The sequence below is a fragment of the Salvelinus fontinalis genome, chromosome 6, assembly GCF_029448725.1.
Source record: "Salvelinus fontinalis isolate EN_2023a chromosome 6, ASM2944872v1, whole genome shotgun sequence".
In the NCBI taxonomy this organism is placed as follows: domain Eukaryota; kingdom Metazoa; phylum Chordata; class Actinopteri; order Salmoniformes; family Salmonidae; genus Salvelinus; species Salvelinus fontinalis.
In genome coordinates, this window is record NC_074670.1 from 76,035,884 (window position 1) to 76,062,686 (window position 26,803).

The following is a 26,803-nucleotide window of genomic DNA, read 5'->3' on the forward strand; positions in this document are numbered from 1 at the left end:
CAATAAAAAAAAAATATATAGCAGAATGTGTTCCAGCCTACGGCACATCGATCTATGGTCCATGCATGCTGAACAGAGGAAGAGCATCTGCACGAGAAACAAAGTAAACTTTAAAGTTCTGGGTAGGTTTTATTGTTCGTTTTCATGACAGTTCCTGATTTTAAGAGGCACTCCGCATGAGGGTGCATAGCTGGTTGTCTTAGAAAAGGCATAAGGCCTTTGCTTCGTGCATAAAACAGTTCATTTTATTAGTACAGTGGTATTCAAAAACCAGAACAGATTAACCTACCGATATGCAGTAAAAACAACTGTGGTAAATCAACGCATACAGTATCTCAACTACAAGTCGTACTTTATTGGATTTTAGAAACAGTGCTGCAGCATCAGAAATGCACCTTGGCACAAAGATTTGAACCCAACAATAACATGTTTTGTTTTTCTTAAGGGAAGGGCAGTGTGGTCCAGAGATGTTGCGTCAGAGTCGGCAAAACACAAATAGACAACACATCATTATAGGAGAAATCACAATCAATCACTCAAAAAACCTTCCCACACGCATCAACATGGGGTTTGTTCCTTGGAAGAACAGAATTACTATTGATAAGGCTATTATGTAACAAACTAACTTCTTTGTCCTCAGAGGAAACTAAACAGAAACATCATGCAACACCCAAGATGAGATCACCTTCATATCAGAGTTCAACTTCACACAATAGAACAGTCCACCCACGGTCTTCAATCATTTGTACATCTACAGAACGTAAACAAATCAAAAACAACCCGTAGTCTTCTCTCAACTATCATAAAATATAGACTGGACTTGTTAAAAACAACATTTTGTGGAAGCTTTGTCTAGGTCCCTAGAGCGATAGAGCGGTGTGTGTTTGTGCGCTAAGTCTCTCTCCAGTATATCCATGGTGTGAGAGGGTTCTTCATGCCAAGGAAGGTCTGTTCATCTACAGTGGTCCAGCCTACAGAGGTATGTTCAGAGGCAAGTAAGTTGGTGTTGCCCACAGGGGTATGTTCAGAGTCAGTACACAATGTTGGTGTTGTTTATACTAAAATGTGAGGTAAAGGAGAGCGGTGGAGGAAGTTTCCTTGTTGCCTCAGTAGCAGCCGTCTCTCCACGACTCATTTGAGATTGGGCCATTCATTCTAGTCATCCCCATAGACCTAACAAACAAAGACAACAATGACATGAGTCTTGATAGCTGTAAGAGTGCCATACAAACGGTTTGTGGCCGCCACTGATAAGGAGTAATCAGGTTTAACCAACGGAGTGACTACTGAAAAATCACACTCCTATCAACTCACTTTATGAGATGTAATCATCCCAAGTCATAATGCTGAATGTGTATGTCTAAATAATCAATCACCTTCTAGGTGTCTGGGCCAGTCTTCCCCTGGAGGATGGGGCTGCTGCTTGCCTCCCACCCCCAGTAGAGGCTCTCCCAGCTGGGTAGGCTCCCCCATTGGCAGGCCCTGGGGACTGGACCCTCGATACCCCTCCATTGGGTCCACTCTGGACTACAGGCAGGCCCCTGGAGGGCTGGCGGGCCCCTGGCATGGAGCCCATGGCTTTGACAGGGACCCGCATGGACAGAGGGGACTGGCCACTGCCTCGCATCCGACTAGATGACATACCTGGGGAGGGGGTGATGGGCATGATGAGATGGGTTTAGGAGAGTGCTATCCACACTGCAAAGTAGTACACATGTGGTCTTCTCACTTATTTCATGTTCATATGCCAATGATCTGATGACAGTACAATTCAGGTAATGAGAGAGAAGAGCACATATTCTCTGTATACTTGACATCAGGAATTGTGGCAGAAAAAAGTTGTAGACTAGATGTACCCAGAGGACTATTAGTGGAACTGAGGTGTATAACCAGGGAGGGACAGTAATGAGGGAGAGGGAGGAGTTGTAGACTAGATGTACCCAGAGGACTATTAGTGGAACTGAGGTGTATAACCAGGGAGGGACAGTAATGAGGGAGAGGGAGGAGTTGTAGACTAGATGCCTGTACCCAGAGGAATATTAGTGTGTTTTTTTTTGGGGGGGGGGGTGTAGTTGTGAGACAGGCGAGGTACCGGTAAGGGTTACCTGAGGGGAGTAGGGTACATGTGAGAGGCTCCCTCTGAGCCTCAGGATAGGGTACACAGTATCAAGTTCTATTTGAGAGAGTGGGGCAGGTGCACAGGCCAGGTGAGGGTTACCCGAGGAGGGGGCAGGTGGACAGGCCAGGTGAGGGTTACCCAAGGAGGGGGCAGGTGGACAGGCCAGATGAGGGTTACCCAAGGAGGGGGCAGGTGTACAGGCCAGGTGAGGGTTACCCGAGGAGGGGGCAGGTGGACAGGCCAGGTGAAGGTTACCCAAGGAGGGGGCAGGTGTACAGGCCAGGTGAGGGTTACCTGAGGAGGGGGCAGGTGTACAGACCAGGTGAGGGTTACAGGAGGGGGCAGGTGTACAGGCCAGGTGAGGGTTACCCGAGGAGGGGGCAGGTGGACAGGCCAGGTGAGGGTTACCTGAGGAGGGGGCAGGTGTACAGACCAGGTGAGGGTTACAGGAGGGGGCAGGTGTACAGGCCAGGTGAGGGTTACCCGAGGAGGGGGCAGGTGGACAGACCAGGTGAGGGTTACCTGAGGAGGGGGCAGGTGTACAGGCCAGGTGAGGGTTACCTGAGGGGGCAGGTGGACAGGCCAGGGTTACCCGAGGAGGGGGCAGGTGTACAGACCAGGTGAGGGTTACCTGAGGAGGGGGAGTGGGGCAGGTGAGATATGCGGTTGCCAGAGCTCTGGAGGTTAGCCTCCATGCTGCGGCTGTTCCTGACCGCCTCCAGGGAACGCAGGCTGGTGCGGGGGGCCAGGTTAGGCATGCTGTGCCTCACCTCTTCTGGAACCACACACACAGTTTGAGTTGGAGAAAGACTGAACTGAAACGGCGTTCTATAGAACTAGTCGATTTAGAAGTCATGTCTTCAAACGATACAGAGTACATCTGACTGACAATTCCATGTAGTTCTGACTGTACAGGTACTGCTATGTTTTCGGGTTAGTGTGTGATGCATGGACACTCCTCTCCAGTCTCCACCTACCCTCAGTCTTGGCGAACTTTAGCAGCTCGGGCCCGGGCCCCTGTAGCGATCGACGTGGAGTGCGTTGCCGGGGGGCCCCCAGCCTGCTGTACTCTGCCTGGCCCTGGGAGCCTGGGGAGGGGGAGAGGCAGCGGGGCGAGCCCAGGGGAGAGGGGGAGTAGCGGAGGCGTCGCTGGGGCAGAGAGCAACACTCATCCTCCTCATCCTCCAGGCTGTAGGTGTCAAACTCCTGGTCGCTGTAGGTCCCACCCCGACGTAGAGACTGGAGGGAGGCAGAGGAACTACGACGAGACACTGAGGCAGAGCTGGAGGCATAGTCCTGTCTCAGACCTGAGAGGGCAGAGAGTTACAGGGCCTGGACGCTGCCACAGACATACACATGGAAGAACAAGCGTCTACGGGCTTGTGTATTTAGTATCTACATGGACAAAACTCTGAAAGACATGCACACCCACACAAACACAGTCCTGCCCTAAGCACACAACCACAGAGTGAGCATATTCACGGTCTTCTTCTTTATCAGTTATCTGTGGCATATTGACAAGCACAATGTAACCCTTTAGAGACTTAACAGTATTCTATACACCACTCACCCTCTTCCTGAAATACATGATCACCACAGTCATTATTCTAGACAACACCACTCACTCTCTTCCTGAAATACATGATCACCACAGTCATTATTCTAGACAACACCATTCACCCTCTTCCTGAAATACATTATCACCACAGTCATTAATCTAGACAACACCACTCACTCTCTTCCTGAAATACATGATCACCGCAGTCATTATTCTAGACAACACCACTCACTCTCTTCCTGAAATACATTATCACCACAGTCATTATTCTAGACAACACCACTCACTCTCTTCCTGTAGGCGGGCCATGATCTGGACGTCAGTGAGGTCCTGTAGCTTGTAACCCATGGTGATGGAGTCGTCTGAGGTGCTCAGCTCACTGTCTATAGACGACTGGGAACTCAGAGCAGAGTACATACTCATGTAGCCTGGAAAAACAATAACACACCGTGATTTAGATATAATCCTCCACAGTAGTCGCACACAACAGCCCCTTGAGGGATAAAAATAAGGACTATAATACAACCTGAAAACCAAGGACATGCAACTATACATTATCCATACGGTAGTCAATTCTCTTTATTAGTCTAAATCAGAGACTGGTCCAGTAATAATCTCTGTGTATGGAGACCTGAGAACAATATAAAGCTATGAAATTGTTTCTGGACCAGGCCTGCATTATGAGAAGAGATATTTACAAGTCCTGACTTCCCTGTCTGTCCTACTGTACTAGTATAGACACAGTGCTGAGGACAGCTAGAAGCATGATGTTTCTACTAGGCATCAGCAAGGCCATCGTGTGACACACACACACACCCACCCACCCTTCATTCAAACTGAAACACACACACACACACACTTCATTCAAACTGAAACACACATACTTCAGTCAAACTGAAACACACACTTCAGTCAAACTGAAACACACACACCCTTCAGTCAAACTGAAAAAGAGGCAACATAATCCAGGGTGTTTGGTTATATAACAGATGGGATTAGGAGGGGTCACCAGCAAGCAAAGCAATTACATACTTCATGCAAAGAGTGTTATTCACAGTCTGTGTTCATCATAACAAAAGCATTGTGTTGGTTTACATAGTGCCACCCACACCTTGAGAAGTTAAAACGTTTGTTTTCCCAGTATCGCTAAGGACCAAAGTATTTGATATCCACACCACTCTGCAAAACATGCCTGTAAATGCCATTAGTTGTGAAATAATCATCAATGCATAACATAAGATACCATTCAGCATCGTTGCTGTAAAAGGCCAATATACACAATACATCCAACCTTTGACCCTTTACGTTGAGTTGAGAACAACCCTTTGAAAACTTTCCAGAAAAAACAGCAAACATTGTAAACAAACACTTGTTACAAACCTGTTACTTTAAAGTCCTACTCCAGTCTCCCTTTCAGCTCATTCATCACCTGATTTACTTAACAAAAGGCACATCTCAAAAGGTGATCCAGGTGTCCAGATTACTCTATTTATACATGGAATATTGTTTTTCAACATGAAGTTCCAAAATCACTTGGGTGGGTCTTAAACAAATAAAAATATATTAGATTCTTCAAAGTAACCCCACTTTACCCTGAAGACAGCTTTGCACACTCTTGGCATTCTCTCAACCAGCTTCACCTGGAAGCTGGTTTGCTTCTCGAACAGTCTTGAAGGAGTTCCCACATATGCTGAGCACTTGTTGGATGCTTTTCCTTCACTCTGCAGTCCATCTCATCCCAAACCATCTCAATTGGGTTGAGGTTGGGTGATTGTGGAGGCCAGGTCATCTGATGCAGCACTCCATCACTCTCCTTCTTGGTCAAATAGCCCTTACACAGCCTGTAGGTGTGTTTTGAATCATTGTCCTGTGCAAAAACAAGTGATAGTCCTAAGCGCAAACCAGATGGGATGGCGTATCGCTGCAGAATGCTGTGGTAGCCATGCTGGTTAAGGGTACTAAATAAGTCACAGACAGTGTTACCAGCAAAGCACCATCACACCTCTTCCTTGCTTCACAGTGGGAACCACACATGCGGAGATCATCCATTCACCTACTCTGTGTCTCACAAAGACTTGCTTGGGCCAAGAAACATACACAATCTGTCCTATGTTCTGATGAATCCAAATTTGAGATTTTTGGTTCCAACCGCCATGTCTTTGAGACGCAGAGTAGGTGAACGGATGATCTCAGCATGTGTGGTTCCCACTGAAGCATTAAGGTGTGATGGTGCTTTGCTGGTGACACTGTCAGTGATATATTTAGAATTCAAGGCACACTTAACCAGCATGGCTACCACAGCGATACACCATCCCATCTGGTTTGAGCTTAGTGGGACTATCACTTGTTTTTCCACAGGACAATGATTCAAAACACACCTACAGGCTGTGTAAGGGCTATTTGACCAAGAAGGAGAGTGATGGAGTGCTGCATAAAATGACCTGGCCTCCACAATCACCCGACCGCCTTCACACGGCAGAGTGAAGGAAAAGCAGCCGACAAGTGCTCAGCATGTGGGAACTCCTTCAAGAATGTTAGAAAAGCCTTCCGCATGAAGCTGGTTGAGAGAATGCAAAGAGTGTGCAAAGCGGTCATCAAGGCAAAGGGTGGCTACTTTGAAGAATCTAAAATATATTTTAATTTGTTAAACACTTTTTTGGTTACTACATGACTCCATGTGTTATTTCATAGCAGCATACCACCCTGCATACCACTGCTGGCTTGCTTCTGAAGCTAAGCAGGGTTGGTCCTGGTCAGTCCCTGGATGGGAGACCAGATGCTGCTGGAAGTGGTGTTGGAGGGCCAGTAGGAGGCACTCTTTCCTCTGGTCTAAAAAATATCCCAATGCCCCAGGGCAGTGATTGGGGACACTGCCCTGTGTAGGGTGACGTCTTTCGGATGGGACGTTAAACGGGTGTCCTGACTCTCTGAGGTCATTAAAGATCCCATGGAACTTATCGTAAGAGTAGGGGTGTTAACCCCGGTGTCCTGGCTAAATTCCCAATCTGGCCCTCAAACCATCATGGTCACCTAATAATCCCCAGTTTACAATTGGCTCATTCATCCCCCTCCTCTCCCCTGTAACTATTCCCCAGGTCGTTGCTGCAAATGAGAACGTGTTCTCAGTCAACTTACCTGGTAAAATAAAAAAATAAAAAATAATTTTGATGTCTTCACTATTATTCTACAATGTAGAAAATAGTCAAAAATAAAGAAAAACCCTTGAATGAGTAGGTGTCCAAACTTTTGACGGGTACTAATATTATTTTTTTCTCCCCTTTTCGTGGTATCCAATTGGTAGTTACAGTCTTGTCCCGTTGCTGCAACTCCCGTACGGACTCGGGAGAGATGAAGGTCGAGAGTCGTGCATCCTCCACAACACGACCTCGCCAAGGCGCACTGCCTCTTTACACACTGCTCGCTTAACTCGGAAGCCAGCCACACCAATGTGTCGGAGGTAACACAGTACAACTGGCGACCGTGTCAGCGTTCATGCACCCGGCCCGCCACAGGAGTCGCTAGAGCGCAATGGGACAAGGACATCCCTCCCAGACAACGCTGGGACAATGGGTCTCCCGGTTGAGGTCGGCTGCGATTGAACCCGGATCTGTAGTGACGCCTCAAGCGCTGCAGTGCCTTAGACTAGCCTCCCGAGTGGCACAGCGGTCTAAGAACTTAAGTTATTTTTAATCTGATACTACTTTAATGTTGAGTTCCACCAACACTGTTAAACACACTGGAGAGAGAGAGAGAGCAGCTGAAAGTAAAGCAGCACGTGGTGTATTAATATCATGCATACCTGAGCCACCACTGGTTAGTAGGATTTTGTTAGTGGATTTGTTGTGGTACCCAGGAGAGAGGAGACCAGAGCCAGAGGAGCCAGCCTCCCCCGCCTGACCAGCGCTGCTGTAGATGTTCCTCCAGCGAGATGCTAAAAGGCACACAGGAGAGGAGACAGGAGAGGACACACACAGTTACATAAACAGAGTCACGGCACCGTTTAAAAGGCAACCTGTATCGTGCAAAGAGAGTGTTTACTTCAATTTTTGGCCAAAATCTGTGACCTTGTAGACAAATAAAACACCGCCCGGTGGAAGTGTGTGCTCAGGATTCCTTTACCAGTTCTTTAGGTACTGATTCTGAAGTGAACAAGAACTTTAAAAGTAATTCCTGATCAAAAGAGAAATGACAACTTTCACCATCGTTTCAAAATGGTCGGCCGTGGCAGGTTCATTAAAAAAAAAAACTGTTGCAAAAGAGCGAGTCCAATCTAAAGGCATTGATTTTGTGTATTTAGTAGGACAGATGATGTTTCCAAGAGCTTAAGGTGGGACCATGTCTGTGCCTGCACAAAAAGAGTTTTACAACTTACTGTACTATAGCAATACTTATGAAGAGCTAACAATGGTGTCTATATTATTTACCGACTTCACACAGCGTCATTGTTGGCCACAACACAAGTTTGGGAGTGTGAAACTGTTCTCGTAGTGATCTAGAGGTAGCAATGAGGCTATGGTAGGTCGCTATTCCTAAGGCACTGGTTCCTATATGTTTTATTTAATTTACTTCCTCCAGGAAGCAGTATTGTTTGCCATTGGCCACATCAAGTGTGGGAGGGTGAAACTCCAATATCACACTTATATAACATAACTATGGGGTAGGTTATAGCCTAGTGAATGAGTTCCTATTTGGCCGGCTGCCTGTGCCAGTGGGTAGCTGATGTAGTACATTGAGCGCCGGAGTTCTTTGATCTTTTCTACAATGAAGTCAACTCTGGGGCTGTAATCTCCTGTACCACACATGAGCAGCACGGTGGTGTGCATGTCAACGTTTCACTTCTAAAGTGGGTAGTATCTGACCCAGAGCAAGGTAATCCAACCCAACAGCCAGCCTCTACACCATGACATCAAGTGGTCATTGAGCCAGGCCCTGGTCGGGTGTGAATGGCTTGGTTGTTGAAGTTCAATAGCTGCAGGAAGTACCAGATGCACACCGGATAAATAAATAATGAATGGGGGTGTGCTGCTGGATCGAACACTGGTTAACTACTGGTGGTGGCGGAGTTGCCGGGAATCTCTAAATTAGGAGCACCGCATGAAATTTAGGAGCACCAGATTATTATTATTTTTGATTGGGAGCAGCATATATGGGGCCTATATAGAATCTAGCTACTTTCGAAGCACACGTGCCTTAGAAACTAACATGTAACACCGTTAAGTTTATTATAAAAGCAAAAAATGTCGATACGAATACACGCCATTGAAATTACAAAAGTCACATTTGTAGATTATTAGGTTTCTACATTGTGTAAAATCACAATTTCTCTATGGAGATGCATTACATTGACAATTGTACACCGTCTCTAAAAACATCAGGTTTGTCATTCATCGCTATGATCATTGATCTCCTGAAGAAGATATACCCCTTCCTTTCTTTGCCCCCAGATGTTTGCGTATACTAGCAAAGTAACCAGGTTGTTAGCTAGCTAACGAGGTAACACGACTGAACGAAGTGTAAACAAATAGTTAACGGCGCAAGTAGTTTTAGAATGGCCCAGGACATGGTTTAGGAACGTTAAATGCGGTCCCGGCGATCCGTTATAGGAAGATTAAAATGTTGCGGCGGTAATATGAGTCCGATCTTTTGACCTGTTTGGGCTAGAAGCAAGCCATTTCCACTGTAGTAATGGCGCAACCGTGACGCGAATAAATTTGCACCCACAAACATTAATTCCAGAGAAGACGCGTGAATAAAAACATTCCCTCGTTATGCCAAGATCATACATTTTCTCGTAATCACGACAAGTTGTTTTGTGGAGATTGAGAGGAACTCTATACATACAGTAGGTGTGGACATATTGATGATCGGATGACAGTAGTGTCATAGTGCCTTAGAGGCAGTAAGAGACTCTACAATGACCTTTAATTAGAGCACATCTGCTGTAAGTAGCCGTGTGCTAGTGTATAGGCCTCGGCCCTATCAAACCCCCAGCAATTAAATCCGATTTCGATCAATCAATACGTCCACTCCTATTTATAGAACTTCTCATGGTTGACAAAACTTTTGTTACATCATTATGAACAGAAAATTGTCTTGTGATCTCGCCATAACGTTGAGGTGTGATTATATTTCCCCATAGTACCGAAGTTGACTGACAAAGGGAACGTAACGTTATGACTAGAACTACTGTTCCCGGAAGGGTGGGAAACGAGGTACACCTGTTTGGCCCCACACCGCCTGTTCCTCGGCGAACAGCGGTATTCAAATCAAGTACTGAATCCAAGCCTCATACTTATAACCAGAGAGGCGCAGATTTCATTGGCCATGTCAGACGTGTTTGTAGATCCGTCAACTGAAGTCACTGGAGTGAGACTCCCTATAGTATGTTGTACCTCGTTTCCCTCCTTCAGGGAACAATAGTTCTAGTCATAACGTTATGTTATTGGATAGGAGGCTGTACTGGTTATTGCCTCAGGTAATGTGTTATGACTGCATTCACTGTTGGTCAGTGGCAAGCTCATCTTATTTGTATATTGCTTGTTATGAGGTTATTGGGTGTTGGACAGGAGCGTTACTTTGCACCGGTACTGTTGGTATAAGGTTACTGGGCACTGGCAGGAAGCAAGGTTATTGTAGAAGTGTTCCTACAGGGTTGTTATAATGTTAATGTAAGGTTGTTTTTTTATGGTTATCAAAAGGTTGTATATGGTTATTATAGGATTACTATAAGATTATTGTACATGGTTAATACATGGTTAGTATAAAGTGACTGTGGTTACTATAGTATAGTTACTTTAGAGTTGGTATATGATCATTATAAGGTTATTATCAAGGTTACTAGGTAGGTGTGTACTCTGGTCGAGACGGTTGAGCAGGGTGCGACAGGCCACCTCCGTCTCTGGGCTGGGATGGTCCAGAACCTTCCGACACCACTTCAGAGGAGACTCAGGCCTGGGCTCAGCAACTACCTGCTTCTTAGGGGAGACATACAACCTGCAGAGAGACGAGGGAGAGAAGAAAAAAAAGATATATATATGAAAGTGATAGAGAGAGAGGGTAGGGAGGAGAAAGATGAGGCCGGGAGAGAGGAGAGATGTGGTGGATAATGGGGCAGGCAGCAATGAAAGGAGGTGGTGGATGGAGAGCACGAGACAGCAAGAGGAAGAAAAAGAGGCGATTTACATTTTGCAAAGCCCCAAAGCCTGTTCATCCAGCCTGCCTGCAGCCAAGCAAACAGCAAAACAGTGGGATAAGAACACAGCATTAATGGTTCTCTGGCTTGCGAGTTACGCATTTAATAACTTGTACTATGCGGGAATGTTTGCAGGAGGCCTGTCTTCTAGTCTTACGCATTGGTGGAACAACCACACACACAAACTCGTTATCCTTCATACCACTAATCACCTACTACTAAAAATACACTCCACGTGTTTCAACATACAGTATGTCTTTGTTACATACATAAGGCATTGCCATAGACTAAACCCTCCTTTTATCCAATACTAGACAGTCACCACTCCATCTCAACCAATTTAGTTCGGCCCATCCTAGCCTATCCCAGATTCCCGGGCAATAACCACAGTCCACAGCTGTGCTGTTTGTGCTCAGCCCATACCTGGCAGTGTTACCTCTTCCTTCCACAGTAGCAATATCAGCAGCACTGTGGCCTGTGCATGACCCCATCTCCCAATGAGGGCTCTACTGTACTGTCCTCTCCCAGCAATCACTATGCATTACCTTCTACTGCATGAGTGGTCTGAAATAGGCACATCTACAGCAAGTCTAGCCTACTGTAGACAATGTGCCTAGTCTCCTACACAGCAAGGTGATGATCTCAACTGACATCAGCGCTGGGCCTGATCGTCTTGCACATCAGCGCTGGGCCTGATCGTCTTGCACATCAGCGCTGGGCCTGATCGTCTTGCACATCAGCGCTGGGCCTGATCGTCTTGCACATCAGCGCTGGGCCTGATCGTCTTGCATTGCTTTAACAGTTTGAGTACATGTGAAGTAAAGGTAGCAGTGAGTCTTTAAGTCTCCTTGAAAAGTGCAGCGCAAACTGCCAAGTTCGTTAGGACGTTTGATCCGGGTCACATGGGGGAATGCTTCGAGCCACAAAACACACACAAAAGAGGCCTGGCTGTGCTAACTGGTTTTTGAGTAATCAACTTGGGCTCATCTTCCCATTGGACAAACACAAAAGACAAGCCCTCTATCCCACTGGGACCAGCAACAATGAAGACAGTAGTCAGCCGGGTCTCTCACTACAGATGTTTCAGTAGTCAGCCGGGTCTCTCACTACAGATGTTTCAGTAGTCAGCCGGGTCTCTCACTACAGATGTTTCAGTAGTCAGCCGGGTCTCTCACTACAGATGTTTCAGTAGTCAGCCGGGTCTCTCACTACAGATGTTTCAGTAGTCAGCCGGGTCTCTCACTACAGATGTTTCAGTAGTCAGCCGGGTCTCTCACTACAGATGTTTCAGTAGTCAGCCGGGTCTCTCAGTACAGATGTTTCAGTAGTCAGCCGGGTCTCTCAGTACAGATGTTTCAGTAGTCAGCCGGGTCTCTCAGTACAGATGTTTCAGTAGTCAGCCGGGTCTCTCAGTACAGATGTTTCAGTAGTCAGCCGGGTCTCTCAGTACAGATGTTTCAGTAGTCAGCCGGGTCTCTCAGTACAGATGTTTCAGTAGTCAGCCGGGTCTCTCAGTACAGATGTTTCAGTAGTCAGCCGGGTCTCTCACTACAGATGTTTCAGTAGTCAGCCAGGTCTCTAAAATCAGAGAACTTGATCCTGGAACAGTTTTGTTCTAGTAATTGGAGAGCTGCCCAGCGGTGACTGATGTTAAGTAGTAGGCCTAGTTACCGAGGCCAGTTGTTTAACAGGCAGATCATTTGATACACAGAGCTACAGTTGAAGTGATGAGGCACTAAGGGCAGATCATTTGATACACAGAGCTACAGTTGAAGTGATGAGGCACTAAGGGCAGATCATTTGATACACAGAGCTACAGTTGAAGTGTAGAGGCACTAAGGGCAGATCATTTGATACACAGAGCTACAGTTGAAGTGTAGAGGCACTAAGGGCAGATCATTTGATACACAGAGCTACAGTTGAAGTGTAGAGGCACTAAGGGCAGATCATTTGATACACAGAGCTACAGTTGAAGTGATGAGGCACTAAGGGCAGATCATTTGGTACACAGAGCTACAGTTGAAGTGTAGAGGCACTAAGGGCAGATCATTTGATACACAGAGCTACAGTTGAAGTGTAGAGGCACTAAGGGCAGATCATTTGATACACAGAGCTACAGTTGAAGTGTAGAGGCACTAAGGGCAGATCATTTGATACACAGAGCTACAGTTGAAGTGTAGAGGCACTAAGGGCAGATCATTTGGTACACAGAGCTACAGTTGAAGTGTAGAGGCACTAAGGGCAGATCATTTGGTACACAGAGCTACAGTTGAAGTGTAGAGGCACTAAGGGTAGATCATTTGGTAAATGGACCATTTGTTGTTATTATTTATACATAGAGCTAAATATAAATACTGGTAGGCACGCCATCATCTGCACACAAAACAAAGTGCTCATGCATGGACATTGGACACTTTTGTTCACCTTAGCTTGTGTGCCATTTCTTGGCTTGTTCCTTGCACAGCCGGGTTACTTCTAGACTCAACCCCCACAGATGACCAGAATTCTCCATACCTCTCAGTAAATGTTTTTAGAAGCAGAAGGTCCATGATGGATCACATGCAGCCTAAGCCACCCCCCAAAAAAATAAGTTTAGGCCTCAGCAGCAGCAGCCATCCAGCCCAAATGGCACCCTATTCACTATGTAGTCCACTACAACCATAGGGTTCTGGTCAAAAGTAGTGCATCATAAAGGGAACAGGGTGCCACTTGCGACTCAGTCCTGAGCCCTAGCCACCAGCCCAAAGCAGCTTAGGGGTCCATGCCTGGGCAGATTATTTATTTAATGTTGTAGTAGTGATAACCACCTGGGGCTCATACAGACTGGTCCATAATGTGGTAGAGAACCACCTGGGGCTCATACAGACTGGTCCATATTGTGGTAGAGAACCACCTGGGGCTCATACAGACTGGTCCATAATGTGGTAGAGAACCACCTGGGGCTCATACAGACTGGTCCATATTGTGGTAGAGAACCTCCTGGGGCTCATACAGACTGGTCCATATTGTGGTAGAGAACCACCTGGGGCTCATACAGACTGGTCCATATTGTGGTAGAGAACCTCCTGGGGCTCATACAGACTGGTCCATATTGTGGTAGAGAACCTCCTGGGGCTCATACAGACTGGTCCATATTGTGGTAGAGAACCACCTGGGGCTCATACAGACTGGTCCATATTGTGGTAGAGAACCACCTGGGGCTCATACAGACTGGTCCATAATGTGGTAGAGAACCACCTGGGGCTCATACAGACTGGTCCATAATGTGGTAGAGAACCACCTGGGGCTCATACAGACTGGTCCATATTGTGGTAGAGAACCACCTGGGGCTCATACAGACTGGTCCATATTGTGGTAGAAAGAACAAGGCTTTGCTGCTTTGGGTTGTTAATCCACAGATCAGCTGCTACAGTAGCTACCTGGAATACAATATGGTACCCGTTTGTATCGGACAATACCGTACAAAATGGAACAGCTAAAACAAACGCATACGTTTTTTTATTTTTAAACACCCTGAACTTGGCAAACACACAAGCCTCATGCCCAGATGAACATTGTGGCGTACAGAGAGGAAATTAAATGAATATGGACTCACTTGGAATTAGCAGTCTGCCATTACAAAAATGTAGGTAATCCAATCCTGTTAATTCAATTCTGGTAAACAAGCCAAGCTCCTCCTACTGCCCAGAAGAACCCAGACTAGACAGCAACAGCAGTACAGGGTTGACATTCATTTGAATAGAGTGAGATGATCATTTGAATGATGCAAATCCTGACTGAGCCAGCAGTAGTTGAAGCCCTGAGTAGCGACTGAGCCAGCAGTAGTAGAAGCCCCGAGCAGCGACTGAGCCAGCAGTAGTAGAAGCCCCGAGTAGCGACTGAGCCAGCAGTAGTAGAAGCCCTGAGTAGCGACTGAGCCAGCAGTAGTAGAAGCCCTGAGCCAGCAGTAGAAGCCCCGAGCAGCGACTGAGCCAGCAGTAGTAGAAGCCCTGAGTAGCGACTGAGCCAGCAGCAGTAGAAGCCCTGAGCCAGCAGTAGTACTAGAAGCCCCGAGCAGCGACTGAGCCAGCAGTAGTAGAAGCCCCGAGTAGCGACTGAGCCAGCAGTAGTAGAAGCCCCGAGCAGCGACTGAGCCAGCAGTAGTAAAAGCCCCGAGCAGCGACTGAGCCAGCAGTAGTAGAAGCCCCGAGTAGCGACTGAGCCAGCAGTAGTAGAAGCCCCGAGCAGCGACTGAGCCAGCAGTAGTAGAAGCCCCGAGCAGTGACTGAGCCAGCAGTAGTAGAAGCCCTGAGCCAGCAGTAGAAGCCCCGAGCAGTGACTGAGCCAGCAGTAGTAGAAGCCCCGAGCAGTGACTGAGCCAGCAGTAGTAGAAGCCCCGAGCAGTGACTGAGCCAGCAGTAGTAGAAGCCCCGCGTAGCGACTGAACCAGCAGTAGTAGAAGCCCTGAGCCAGCAGTAGTAGAAGCCCCGAGTAGCGCACTATGCCCATACATGGACTCCCGCATGGTTCAGCGGTCTAAGACTCTGCATCTCAGTGCTAGAGGTGTCACTACAGACATCCTGGTGCAGCAGTCTAAGGCTCTGCATCTCAGTGCTAGAGGTGTCACTACAGACATCCTGGTGCAGCAGTCTAAGACTCTGCATCTCAGTGCTAGAGGTGTCACTACAGACCCTGGTGCAGCAGTCTAAGGCTCTGCATCTCAGTGCTAGAGGTGTCACTACAGACCCTGGTGCAGCAGTCTAAGGCTCTGCATCTCAGTGCTAGAGGTGTCACTACAGACCCTGGTGCAGCAGTCTAAGGCTCTGCATCTCAGTGCTAGAGGTGTCACTACAGACCCTGGTGCAGCAGTCTAAGACTCTGCATCTCAGTGCTAGAGGTGTCGCTACAGACATCCTGGTGCAGCAGTCTAAGGCTCTGCATCTCAGTGCTAGAGGTGTCACTACAGACCCTGGTTCAGCGGTCTAAGGCTCTGCATCTCAGTGCTAGAGGAGTCACTACAGACCCTGGTTCAGCGGTCTAAGGCTCTGCATCTCAGTGCTAGAGGTGTCACTACAGACATCCTGGTTCAGCGGTCTAAGGCTCTGCATCTCAGTGCTAGAGGAGTCACTACAGACCCTGGTTCAGCGGTCTAAGGCTCTGCATCTCAGTGCTAGAGGAGTCACTACAGACCCTGGTTCAGCGGTCTAAGACTCTGCATCTCAGTGCTAGAGGTGTCACTACAGACATCCTGATTCATATCCAGGTTGTATCACACCTGGCCGTGATTGGGAGTCGAATAGGGCGGCGTGCAATTGGCCCAGCGTCATCCGGGTTTGGCCGGGGTAGGCCGTCATTGTAAATAAGAATTTGTTCTTAACCGATTTACCTAGTTAAAAAGTTTAAAATAATTATTATAATAATGTGGGATAAACAAAGGACCACTAATGCCTTGTTTCCACTTCTCTGGCTGTGGGAAATGCTGCAGCCTTGGTTCGTCACACACACTTACTTTTGAACTTTGCCAAGTATGACACAATAAGTCAAGTCATGCTATTGGACTACCTATGGCTGTATGCATTAGGGCCCAAAGGCTGTATGCATTAGGGCCCAAAGGCTGTATGCATTAGGGCCCAAAGGCTGTATGCATTAGGGCCCAAAGGCTGTATGCATTAGGGCCCAAAGGCTGTATGCATTAGGGCTAGAGGTCGACCGATTAAATAGGGCCGATTTCAAGTTTTCATAACAAATCGGTAATCGTCATTTTTGGATGCCGATTATATTGCAATTCACGAGGAGACTGCGTGAGCACCTGTTGCGCGAGTGTAGGCAGCAAGGAGCCATGGTAAGTTGCTAGTTAGCATTAAACTTATCTTGTAAAAAACAATCAATCTTAACCTAATCACTAGTTAACTACACATGGTTGATGATATTACTAGTTTAACTAGCTTGTCTTGCGTTGCATATAATCAATGCGGTGCCTGAAATTGTGTCACTTCTCTTGTTCAGTGCAAGCAGAGTCTGGGTATATGCAGCAGTTTGGGCCGCCTGGCTCGTTGCGAACTGTGTGAAGACCATTTCTTCCTAACAAAGACCATAATTAATTATGACATAACATTGAAGGTTGTGCAATGTAACAGCAATATTTAGATTTAGGGTTGCCACCCGTTCGATAAAATACGGAACGGTTCCGTATTTCACTGAAAGAATAAACGTTTTGTTTTCGAAATGATAGCTTCCGGATTTGACCATATTAATGACCTAAGGCTCGTATTTCTGTGTGTTTATTATATTATAATTAAGTCTATGATTTGATATTTGATAGACCAGTCTGACTGAGCGTCCGTGGTAGGCAGCAGCAGGCTCGTAAGCATTCATTCAAACAGCACTTTACTGTGCTTGTCAGCAGCTTTTCGCAATGCTTGAAGCACAGCGCTGTTTATGACTTCAAGCCTATCAACTCCCGAGATTAGGCTGGCAATATAGTAGTGCCTATAAGAACACCCAAAGTTATATGAAATACAAATCGTATAGAGAGAAATAGTCAGATAATTCCTATAATAACTACAACCTAAAACTTCTTAACTGGGAATATTGAAGACTCATGTTAAAAGGAACCACCAGCTTTCATATGTTCTCATGTTCTGAGCAAGGAACTGAAACGTTAGCTGTTGTACATGGCACATATTGCACTTTTACTTTCTTCTCCAACACTATTTTTGCATTATTTAAACATGTTTCATTATTTATTTGAGACTAAATGTCTGCATTATATTAAGGCTGTATATATTAGGGCCCAATGGCTGTATGCATTAGGGCCCACCATAGCAAAATGCTTTAAAAATGTAAAACAAGTGCCTTTCTTATTGGACACGTTTCAGTCCATTTGATTCAGTCGGGTGCCTAGTGAATAGAACTCATGTCTCCTCGGCCGTTGAGAGGCCCAGCTGTGCTGCACTAGTTCTGGCTCTGCGCTCAAGCCTCCCTCTCTGGGTATTCATGTCAGAGGAGAAAAATCACTATTGCTGCTGAGCGCACACACACAGTGCCCAGAGTAAATCACGTTGGCTGGCTGCCCCTCGCCCAGCGACAACAGTGGCCCCTCTCCCTCTAGAGCAAGGCACTCCCCCTCTCTGTCCATTTCAGTCTCCCTCTCAGTCACTACCCATCCTCTCTCTCCACACTAACCCCTCTTTTCTCTCTCCCAGTCACATAGATCCAGTGATCAGAGGCACTGCCTGTCAGTGCCCATTTTATATAGCCCACAAAGCCGAGCATTTCCAAGGCAGAAGCAGCGCACAGATATTTCCATCTAAAGACCCACTAGCCCAGCTGCATCAAATCTGCATGTATTTTCTGCATGTTTTCCTCTGGTTGCTGCGTATCACGGAAACCAGGCCAACTGCCACAGCAGAGACCCACCTTCAACCTAGGGTCACGTCCCAAACAGTACCTTATTCCCTACATAGTGCACTAGGGCCCTGGTCAAAAGTAGTGCACTGTAAACGGGAATAGGGTGCCATTTGGGACATTGGTATGACTAAAGGTCACAGTCATAGTCCCTATACTTATGAGATTGAAAGGTTCAACAGAACAGTAACATAATGACTCATCTGGCTATAGGGCCTTCCATCCTCCTGAGTGTGATCACAAACTCATCCCACACACACAGTATGACATCACGCTGACCCCTGGAGACAGTGGTAAACAGATGTCTCCACTCCAACATGTGGGGGTGCAGACTAGTGAAGATACGTCTACATGTGTTCCTCTCCTTCATCTGCAGTGATCAGAATGCATGTCTAGTGTCTACTGGGAATACGTTTCATCTGAACAGAGCAGAATCTGCAGATACACAGCAGATGAGGAAGGGACCGTAGACTAAAAAACTGAACAAGACCCTTTATGATCGGAGCATAGAAAATAAAGGTAGGAGACCTTCCAAACAGTGTGCAGAGGATATTTGACTGAATCTGAAATGACACTCTATTCCCTATATAGTGCACTCCTTTTGAGCAGAGCCTTATGCAGGCCCCGGTTTAAAGTACTGCATTAGCTATATAGGAAATAGGTTGGAATTTCAGATGCTTTCTTTGTCTCGCTCCTATCCCCATGGTACCTACCAGCTGTCCTCGTCATCCACCTCTGCAAGGTCCTCCCATAGGTCCAGAACATCCACCTCATCCAGGGCCAACTGGTCCAATCCCGAGTCGCTCTCCGCCAGGGTCTCAGACTCATAGCTGTCCAGAGAGGGACTCTCTGGGGTTGGGCTTAGCCCCTGGGTCTGTGCCGGTCCTGGTCCGTTCCCGCAGGGCAGGGTCAGAAAGCCTGCGCACAGTCCACCATCCGCATCCTCTATCTGGTTAGCTGCAGGGAGCGGGGACATATCCTCACTGCTACTACTGTCCTGAGGAGGGGACAGCTCCACGTCACTGCTGCTGCCTAGTTCAGTTCCACAACTTCCACTGCTCCCCAACCTGAGAGGGGAGTTGGTGTTGGTCACCTCTTCGCTGGAAGAGATTCTCTCATTGATGTTGGTACTGGTTGTGAGGTTACTGTTTGTGGTGGTCGCTCCTCTAAGATGTAGATTTTTACTGCCTCCCCTGTTGCGGAGTGTTTGATTCTGGACCTCGAGTCTTCGAATGAGCTCCTGGAGCTTACGTACCTCTTCCAGCTCCACCCCTGCTAGCTCCTGCTCCTCCTCGTAGCTCGGCTGGGACGTCTTCATGAGACCCCCGGTACAGTCATTGCCTGCCGGTTGGACCTCACCGGCGCTGTCCGGAACTACCATGTTGCTCCTGTTCTGCTAGGGGAAGATAATCGAATGTTTCGATCAGCAGCTCGCTAAGGAACAAACCATTCAAACCACTGTTTTGAAATAAGCAATCATCAGAACAAACACCCAAACTGCAAGCTCATCGTGGTGGGATAACTAATCAATTTGATCATAGCTAGTTACTTCGTTACGTTTACATGCCAATAAAAGCCATAGACGGCAGTTGAATATATTTTCTGGCTACATCAACTAACAAACTCCCATGTTTATAATTAATAACGCTGCCATGATGAATAAAGAAATAACGGCCGAAGCCTCTAAGGCTGACATTGTAGGTTAACAGCGGGCACAAACCGCATCTCCCCCCCCCCCACTCACATTCAGTTTCATTGAATGCCGCCAACATTTACAGCTAAAGATAAGTGCAGCGTCTAGTTGCCATTTGTTGCTAGCTAATTAGATCAAATTAACGTTAAAACACATGCATTTATATAATTTATCATGCAAGCCAATAGATCATTGTCCTTACATCGATGCATTTCCAAGAGAACTGTTGATTAGCCAGCCACCAAGCTAAAGCGCTAGCTAAACATAACAAACCTACCTTGGCTTCACCGGTTGAGATGAGCCGTGTTGTCAAGAAATGCTCGAATTAGCCTGATAAATCCAACGCACGAGTTTGCGTTAATCAAGTACGTTTACAAATATTTTTTTTTTTAAGTAAATGAGATGTATGTAATAAAAATATAGCTATATGATTATCGATGTAATTGCTCAAACCACGCTAAGCCATGTCCCTGTTAGCCTGTAACTGGCTAGTTAGTAAAGATAGCTAACTAAGCAGCTATGTTTTGCCAGCTTTGAGGGACTCGAGTTGACCCAATCAGAGCATTGGTCCCGCCCCCTACCTGACATTAACACGATATTTGGTGCCACCTGCAGGATACTTCAGGTATTACCTGTCGTTCTCTTCTCATGCGCTAGAGGTCACCAAATAAAAGGGGAAAGATAAACTAACCCAATGTCACAGCTGAGGTGCGTCGAGTTCGCGTCAACGTTTTCTACGTTGCGTGACGATTTGAAATGAAACCACACGTTTCCCCAAAACGATGAGAACCGTTCTTCAACAGCATTTGAGGTACTTTTGCTCCCGTTTGGTGGGTGTGGCGAGGTGTGTGCTGATCAATATGGGCATGACCAGAGCCATGTATTTAGAATAAATAAATAAAAACATTGCTCTGGGTGTGACTATTTCAAATTGCAAAACACTTGCAGCACACTATAGAGTAATCAATCGCCTTCTGAGCCACCATAATTACAGCGTTTTTCAACTGGATTCAGTACAGTACAGTTTCCTTTCTGGTGTACTTAACGCAGCCCTGTCATCAGTACTATACACTTTTTGGCCACAAAAGTTTCAGTCAACATGAGAGTAAATTACATACCTAGTACCACACCAAACATTCCAAGACATCTAATTTACTCCCATGGTAGATTACATACCTAGTACAACACCAAACATTCCAAGACATCTAATTTACTCCCATGGTAGATTACATACCTAGTACAACACCAAACATTCCAAGACATCAAATCTACCACAATACTTATAATTATCCAAATAACCTGTCTTCAACATAACAAACTACATGAGCTGTGGAAGATAAACTAACTGAAGAAAATAACTCCTCTGTAGTATTGTAATGCAACACCTCTCTTTATCTTTGCCAAGACCCACACATACCATCATTGCTCAAATTCTGCAGAACCCTTAATTCTGTTGCAACGGTGATTCTCATGGTAATAAACATGCTTCACTTATTGAATTGTACCCGTCGATAATAGAGCTATATGAGTTAGTAGCCTACGACCAGAAACAAGCCCTGGGCAGAGACCTGATGTTGATCTAGTGGAAGAATACTGGGTTGGGTGAAACCTGTGAGAGTGTTAGTTTGATAATAACTCTGCTGGTTCGGGAACATGTACTAACAAGTAGGCTTCAGCACATGTTACTGTGTGTGTACACCACCCTATTCTTCACTATATGAGCTGTTATGCTCTGGATTCAAAGTAAAGATGAGAGGGAGGACTTTTCTGTTCAAAAGTAAAGAAAAAAGTCTTATTGTTGGTAGATAACCACCATAAATATGGGATCATGAAATACAGAAATATCTAATTTACATAAGTATTCACACCCCTGAGTAAATACATGTTAGAATCACATTTGGCAGTGATTACAGCTGTGAGTATCTCTCGAAGGGCTTTGCACACCTGGATTGTACAATATTTGCACATTATTCTTAAAAGAATTCTTAAAGCCTTGTCAAGTTGGTTGTTGATCATTGCTAGACAGCCATTTTCAAGTATTGCCATAGATTTTAAAAGACAATTTAATTAAAAACTGTGACTAGGCCACTCGGGAACATCCAACGTCATCTTGGTAAGCAACTCCGGTGTATATTTGGCCTTGTGTTTTAGGCTATGGTACTGCTAAAAGGGGTTGCTACCAGTGTCTGTTGGAAAGCAGACTGAAAAAGGTTTTGCTCTAGAATGTTGCCTGTGCTTAACTATTTTCCGTTTCTTTTTATCCTAAACAAATCCTTTGTCCCCACCGATGACAAGCATACCCATAACATGATGCAGCGACCACCATGCTTGAAAATATGAAGAGTGGTACTTAGTGATGTGTTGTGTTGGATTTGCCCCAAACATAAAACTTTGTATTCAGGACATAAAGTTAATTTCGTTGCCACATTTTTTGCAGTTTAACTTTAGTGCCTTATTGCACGTTTTTGAATGTTTGTATTCTGTACAGGCTTCCTTCTTTTCACTCTTTCAATTAGGTTAGTATTGTAGAGTAACTACAACTTTCTAGTTACTCCTAAATCAAATTAAATCAAATGTATTTATATAGCCCTTCTTACATCAGCTGATATCTCAAAGTGCTGTACAGAAACCCAGCCTAAAATCCCAAACAGCAAGCAATGCAGGTGTAGAAGCATGGTGGCTAGGAAAAACTCCCATGAAAGGTCAAAACCTAGGAAGAAACCTAGAGAGGAACCAGGCTATGAGGGGTGGCCAGTCCTCTTCTGGCTGTGCCGGGTGGAGATTATAATAGAACATGGCCAAGATGTTCAAATGTTCATAAATTACCAGCATGGTCAAATAATAATAATCACAGTAGTTGTCGAGGGTGCAGCAAGTCAGCACCTCAGGAGTAAATGTCAGTTGGCCTTCCATAGCCGATCATTAAGAGTATCTCTACCGCTCCTGCAGGCTCTAGAGAGTTGAAAACAGCAGGTCTGGGACAGGTAGCACGTCCGGTGAACAGGTCAGGGTTCCATAGCCGCAGGCAGAACAGTTGAAACTGGAGCAGCAGCACGGCCAGGTGGACTGTGCACAGCAAGGAGTCATCATACCGGTAGTCCGGAGGCATGGTCCTAGGGCTCAGGTCCTCCGGGAGAGAGAAAGAAAGAGAGAAAGAGAGAATTAGAGAGAGCATACTTAAATTCACACACTCCTCAGTTTTGTCCTGTCACAGCCATTAAACTCTGTAATTGTTTTAAAGTCACCATTGGCCTCATGGTGAAATCCCTGAGCGGTTTCCTTCCTCTCAGGGAACTGTTAGGAAGGACGCCTGTATCTTTGTAGTGACTGGGTGTATTGTTACACCATCCACAGTGTAATTAATAACTTCACCATCCTCAAAGGGATAGTCAATGTTTGAATTATTTTTTGTTTACCCATCTACCAGTATGTGCCCTTCTTTGTGAGGCATTGGAAAACCTCCCTTGTCTTTGTAGTTGAATTTGTGTTTGAAATTCACTGCTGGACTGAGGGATTTTATAGATAATTATATGTTTGGGGTACAGAGATAAGGTTAAAGAATCATGTTAAACATTAATATTGTACACAGAGTAAGTCCATGCAACTTATTATCTGACTTGTGTAAATATTTCCTCCTGAACTTATTTAGGCTTGGCATTTTTTTTTATTTTTTATTTCACCTTTATTTAACCAGGTAGGCAAGTTGAGAACACGTTCTCATTTACAACTGCGACCTGGCCAAGATAAAGCAAAGCAGTTCGACACATACAACAACACAGAGTTACACATGGAGTAAAACAAACATACAGTCAATAATACAGTAGAAAAATAAGTCTATATACAATGTGAGCAAATGAGGTGAAATAAGGGAGGTAAAGGCAAAAAAAGGCAATGGTGGCGAAGTAAATACAATATTGCAAGTAAAACTGGAATGGTTGATTTGCAGTTGAAGAATGTGCAATGTAGAGATAGAAATAATGGGGTGCAAAGGACAAAATAAATAAATACAGTAGGGAAAGAGGTAGTTGTTTGGGCTAAATTATAGATGGGCTATGTACAGGTGCATAATCTATGAGCTGCTCTGACAGCTGGTGCTTAAAGCTAGTGAGGGAGATAAGTGTTTCCAGTTTCAGAGATTTTTGTAGTTCATTCCAGTCATTGGCAGCAGAGAACTGGAAGGAGAGGCAACCAAAGGAAGAATTTGTTTTGGGGGTGACCAGAGAGATATACCTGCTGGAGCGCGTGCTACGGGTGGGTGCTGCTATGGTGACCAGCAAGCTGAGATAAGGGGGGACTTTACCTAGCAGGGTCTTGTAGATGACCTGGAGCCAGTGGGTTTGGCGACGAGTATGAAGCGAGGGCCAGCCAACGAGAGTATACAGGTCGCAGTGGTGGGTAGTATATGGGGCTTTGGTGATAAAACGGATGGCACTGTGATAGACTGCATGCAATTTATTGAGTAGGGTATTGGAGGCTATTTTGTAAATGACATCACCGAAGTCGAGGACTGGTAGGATGGTCAGTTTTACAAGGGTATGTTTGGCAGCATGAGTGAAGGATGCTTTGTTGCGGAATAGGAAGCCAATTCTAGATTTAACTTTGGATTGGAGATGTTTGATCTGAGTCTGAAAGGAGAGTTTACAGTCTAACCAGACACCTAGGTATTTGTAGTTGTCCACATATTCTAAGTCAGAGCCGTCCAGAGTAGTGATGCTGGACGGGCGGGCAGGTGCGGGCAGCGATCGGTTGAAGAGCATGCGTTTAGTTTTACTTGTATTTAAGAGCAATTGGAGGCCACGGAAGGAGAGTTGTATGGCATTGAAGCTCATCTGGAGGTTAGTTAACACAGTGTCCAAAGAAGGGCCAGAAGTATACAGAATGGTGTCGTCTGCGTAGAGGTGGATCAGAGACTCACCAGCAGCAAGAGCGACATCATTGATGTATACAGAGAAGAGAGTCGGTCCAAGAATTGAACCCTGTGGCACCCCCATAGAGACTGCCAGAGGCCCGGACAACAGACCCTCCGATTTGACACACTGAACTCTATCAGAGAAGTAGTTGGTGAACCAGGCGAGGCAATCATTTGAGAAACCAAGGCTGTCGCGTCTGCCGATGAGGATGTGGTGATTGACAGAGTCGAAAGCCTTGGCCAGGTCAATGAATACGGCTGCACAGTATTGTTTCTTATCGATGGCGGTTAAGATATCGTTTAGGACCTTGAGTGTGGCTGAGGTGCACCCATGACCAGCTCTGAAACCAGATTGCATAGCGGAGAAGGTATGGTGGGATTCGAAATGGTCGGTAATCTGTTTGTTGACTTGGCTTTCGAAGACCTTAGAAAGGCAGGGTAGGATAGATATAGGTCTGGGTCAAGAGTGTCCCCCCCCTTTGAAGAGGTGGATGCCGGCAGCTGCTTTCCAATCTTTGGGAATCTCAGACGACACGAAAGAGAGGTTGAACAGGCTAGTAATAGGGGTGGCAACAATTTCAGCAGATAATTTTAGAAAGAAAGGGTCCAGATTATCTAGCCCGGCTGATTTGTAGGGGTCCAGATTTTGCAGCTCTTTCAGAACATCAGCTGACTGGATTTGGGAGAAGGAGAAATGGGAAAGGCTTGGGCAAGTGGCTGTGGGGGGTGCAGTGCTGTTGACCGGGGTAGGGGTAGCCAGGTGGAAAGCATGGCCAGCCGTAGAAAAATGCTTATTGAAATTCTCAATTATAGTGAATTTGTCGGTGGTGCCAGTGTTTCCTATCTTCAGTACAGTGGGCAGCTGGGAGGAGATGTTCTTATTCTCCATGGACTTTACAGTGTCCCAGAACTTTTTTGAGTTTGTGTTGCAGGAAGCAAATTTCTGCTTGAAAAAGCTAGCCTTGGCTTTTCTAACTGCCTGTGTATATTGGTTTCTAGCTTCCCTGAAAAGTTGCATATCACGGGGGCTGTTCGATGCTAATGCAGAACGCCATAGGATGTTTTTGTGTTGGTTAAGGGCAGTCAGGTCTGGAGAGAACCAAGGGCTATATCTGTTCCTGATTCTAAATTTATTGAATGGGGCATGTTTATTTAAGATGGTGAGGAAGGCATCTACAAAAAATAACCAGGCATCCTCTACTGACGGAATGAGATCAATATCCTTCCAGGATACCCGGGCCAGGTCGATTAGAAAGGCCTGCTCGCTGAAGTGTTTCAGGGAGCGTTTGACAGTGATGAGTGGAGGTCGTTTGACCGCTGACCCATTACGGATGCAGGCACTGAGGCAGTGATCGCTGAGATCTTGGTTGAAAACAGCAGAGGTGTATTTAGAGGGCAAATTGGTTAGGATGATATCTATGAGGGTGCCCGTGTTTACGGCTTTGGGGTGGTACCTGGTAGGTTCATTGATAATTTGTGTGAGATTGAGGGCATCAAGCTTAGATTGTAGGATGGCTGGGGTGTTAAGCATGTTCCAGTTTAGGTCACCTAGCAGCACGAGCTCTGAAGATAGATGGGGGGCAATCAGTTCACATATGGTATCCAGAGCACAGCTGGGGGCAGAGGGTGGTCTATAGTAGGCGGCAACGGTGAGAGACTTGTTTTTAGAGAGGTGGATTTTTAAAAGTAGAAGTTCAAATTGTTTGGGAACAGACCTGGATAGTTGGACAGAACTCTGCAGGCTATCTTTGCAGTAGATTGCAACACCGCCCCCTTTGGCCGTTCTATCTTGTCTGAAAATGTTGTAGTTAGGGATGAAAATGTCAGAGTTTTTGGTGGTCTTCCTAAGCCAGGATTCAGACACGGCTAGGACATCCGGGTTGGCAGAGTGTGCTAAAGCAGTGAATAAAACAAACTTAGGGAGGAGGCTTCTAATGTTAACATGC

The 26,803-nt window shown here is 46.0% G+C and overlaps 1 protein-coding gene across 6 annotated transcripts; it reads right to left on the reverse strand.

The window, feature by feature from the left end:
* Nucleotides 1-104: 104 nt before the first annotated feature.
* Nucleotides 105-20,486, reverse strand: LOC129858444 (SLAIN motif-containing protein-like). 6 transcript variants are annotated; one of them, XM_055927675.1, is made up of 9 exons: nucleotides 20,226-20,486; nucleotides 18,969-19,648; nucleotides 10,516-10,670; nucleotides 7,477-7,608; nucleotides 3,965-4,105; nucleotides 3,097-3,426; nucleotides 2,751-2,894; nucleotides 1,377-1,644; nucleotides 105-1,173 (listed from the first exon to the last, which is right to left on the reverse strand). In XM_055927675.1, exons 2-9 carry the CDS (start codon nucleotides 19,634-19,636, stop codon nucleotides 1,107-1,109), a joined length of 1,905 nt encoding a protein of 634 aa, XP_055783650.1. In that variant the 5' UTR covers nucleotides 19,637-19,648; nucleotides 20,226-20,486; the 3' UTR covers nucleotides 105-1,106. The 6 variants fall into 6 exon arrangements, with proteins under 6 accessions (XP_055783650.1, XP_055783652.1, XP_055783651.1 ...); XM_055927677.1 differs by having other exon boundaries at nucleotides 10,531-10,670; nucleotides 18,969-19,651; XM_055927676.1 differs by having other exon boundaries at nucleotides 2,751-2,891; nucleotides 18,969-19,651.
* Between the last annotated feature and the right edge of the window lie 6,317 nt (nucleotides 20,487-26,803).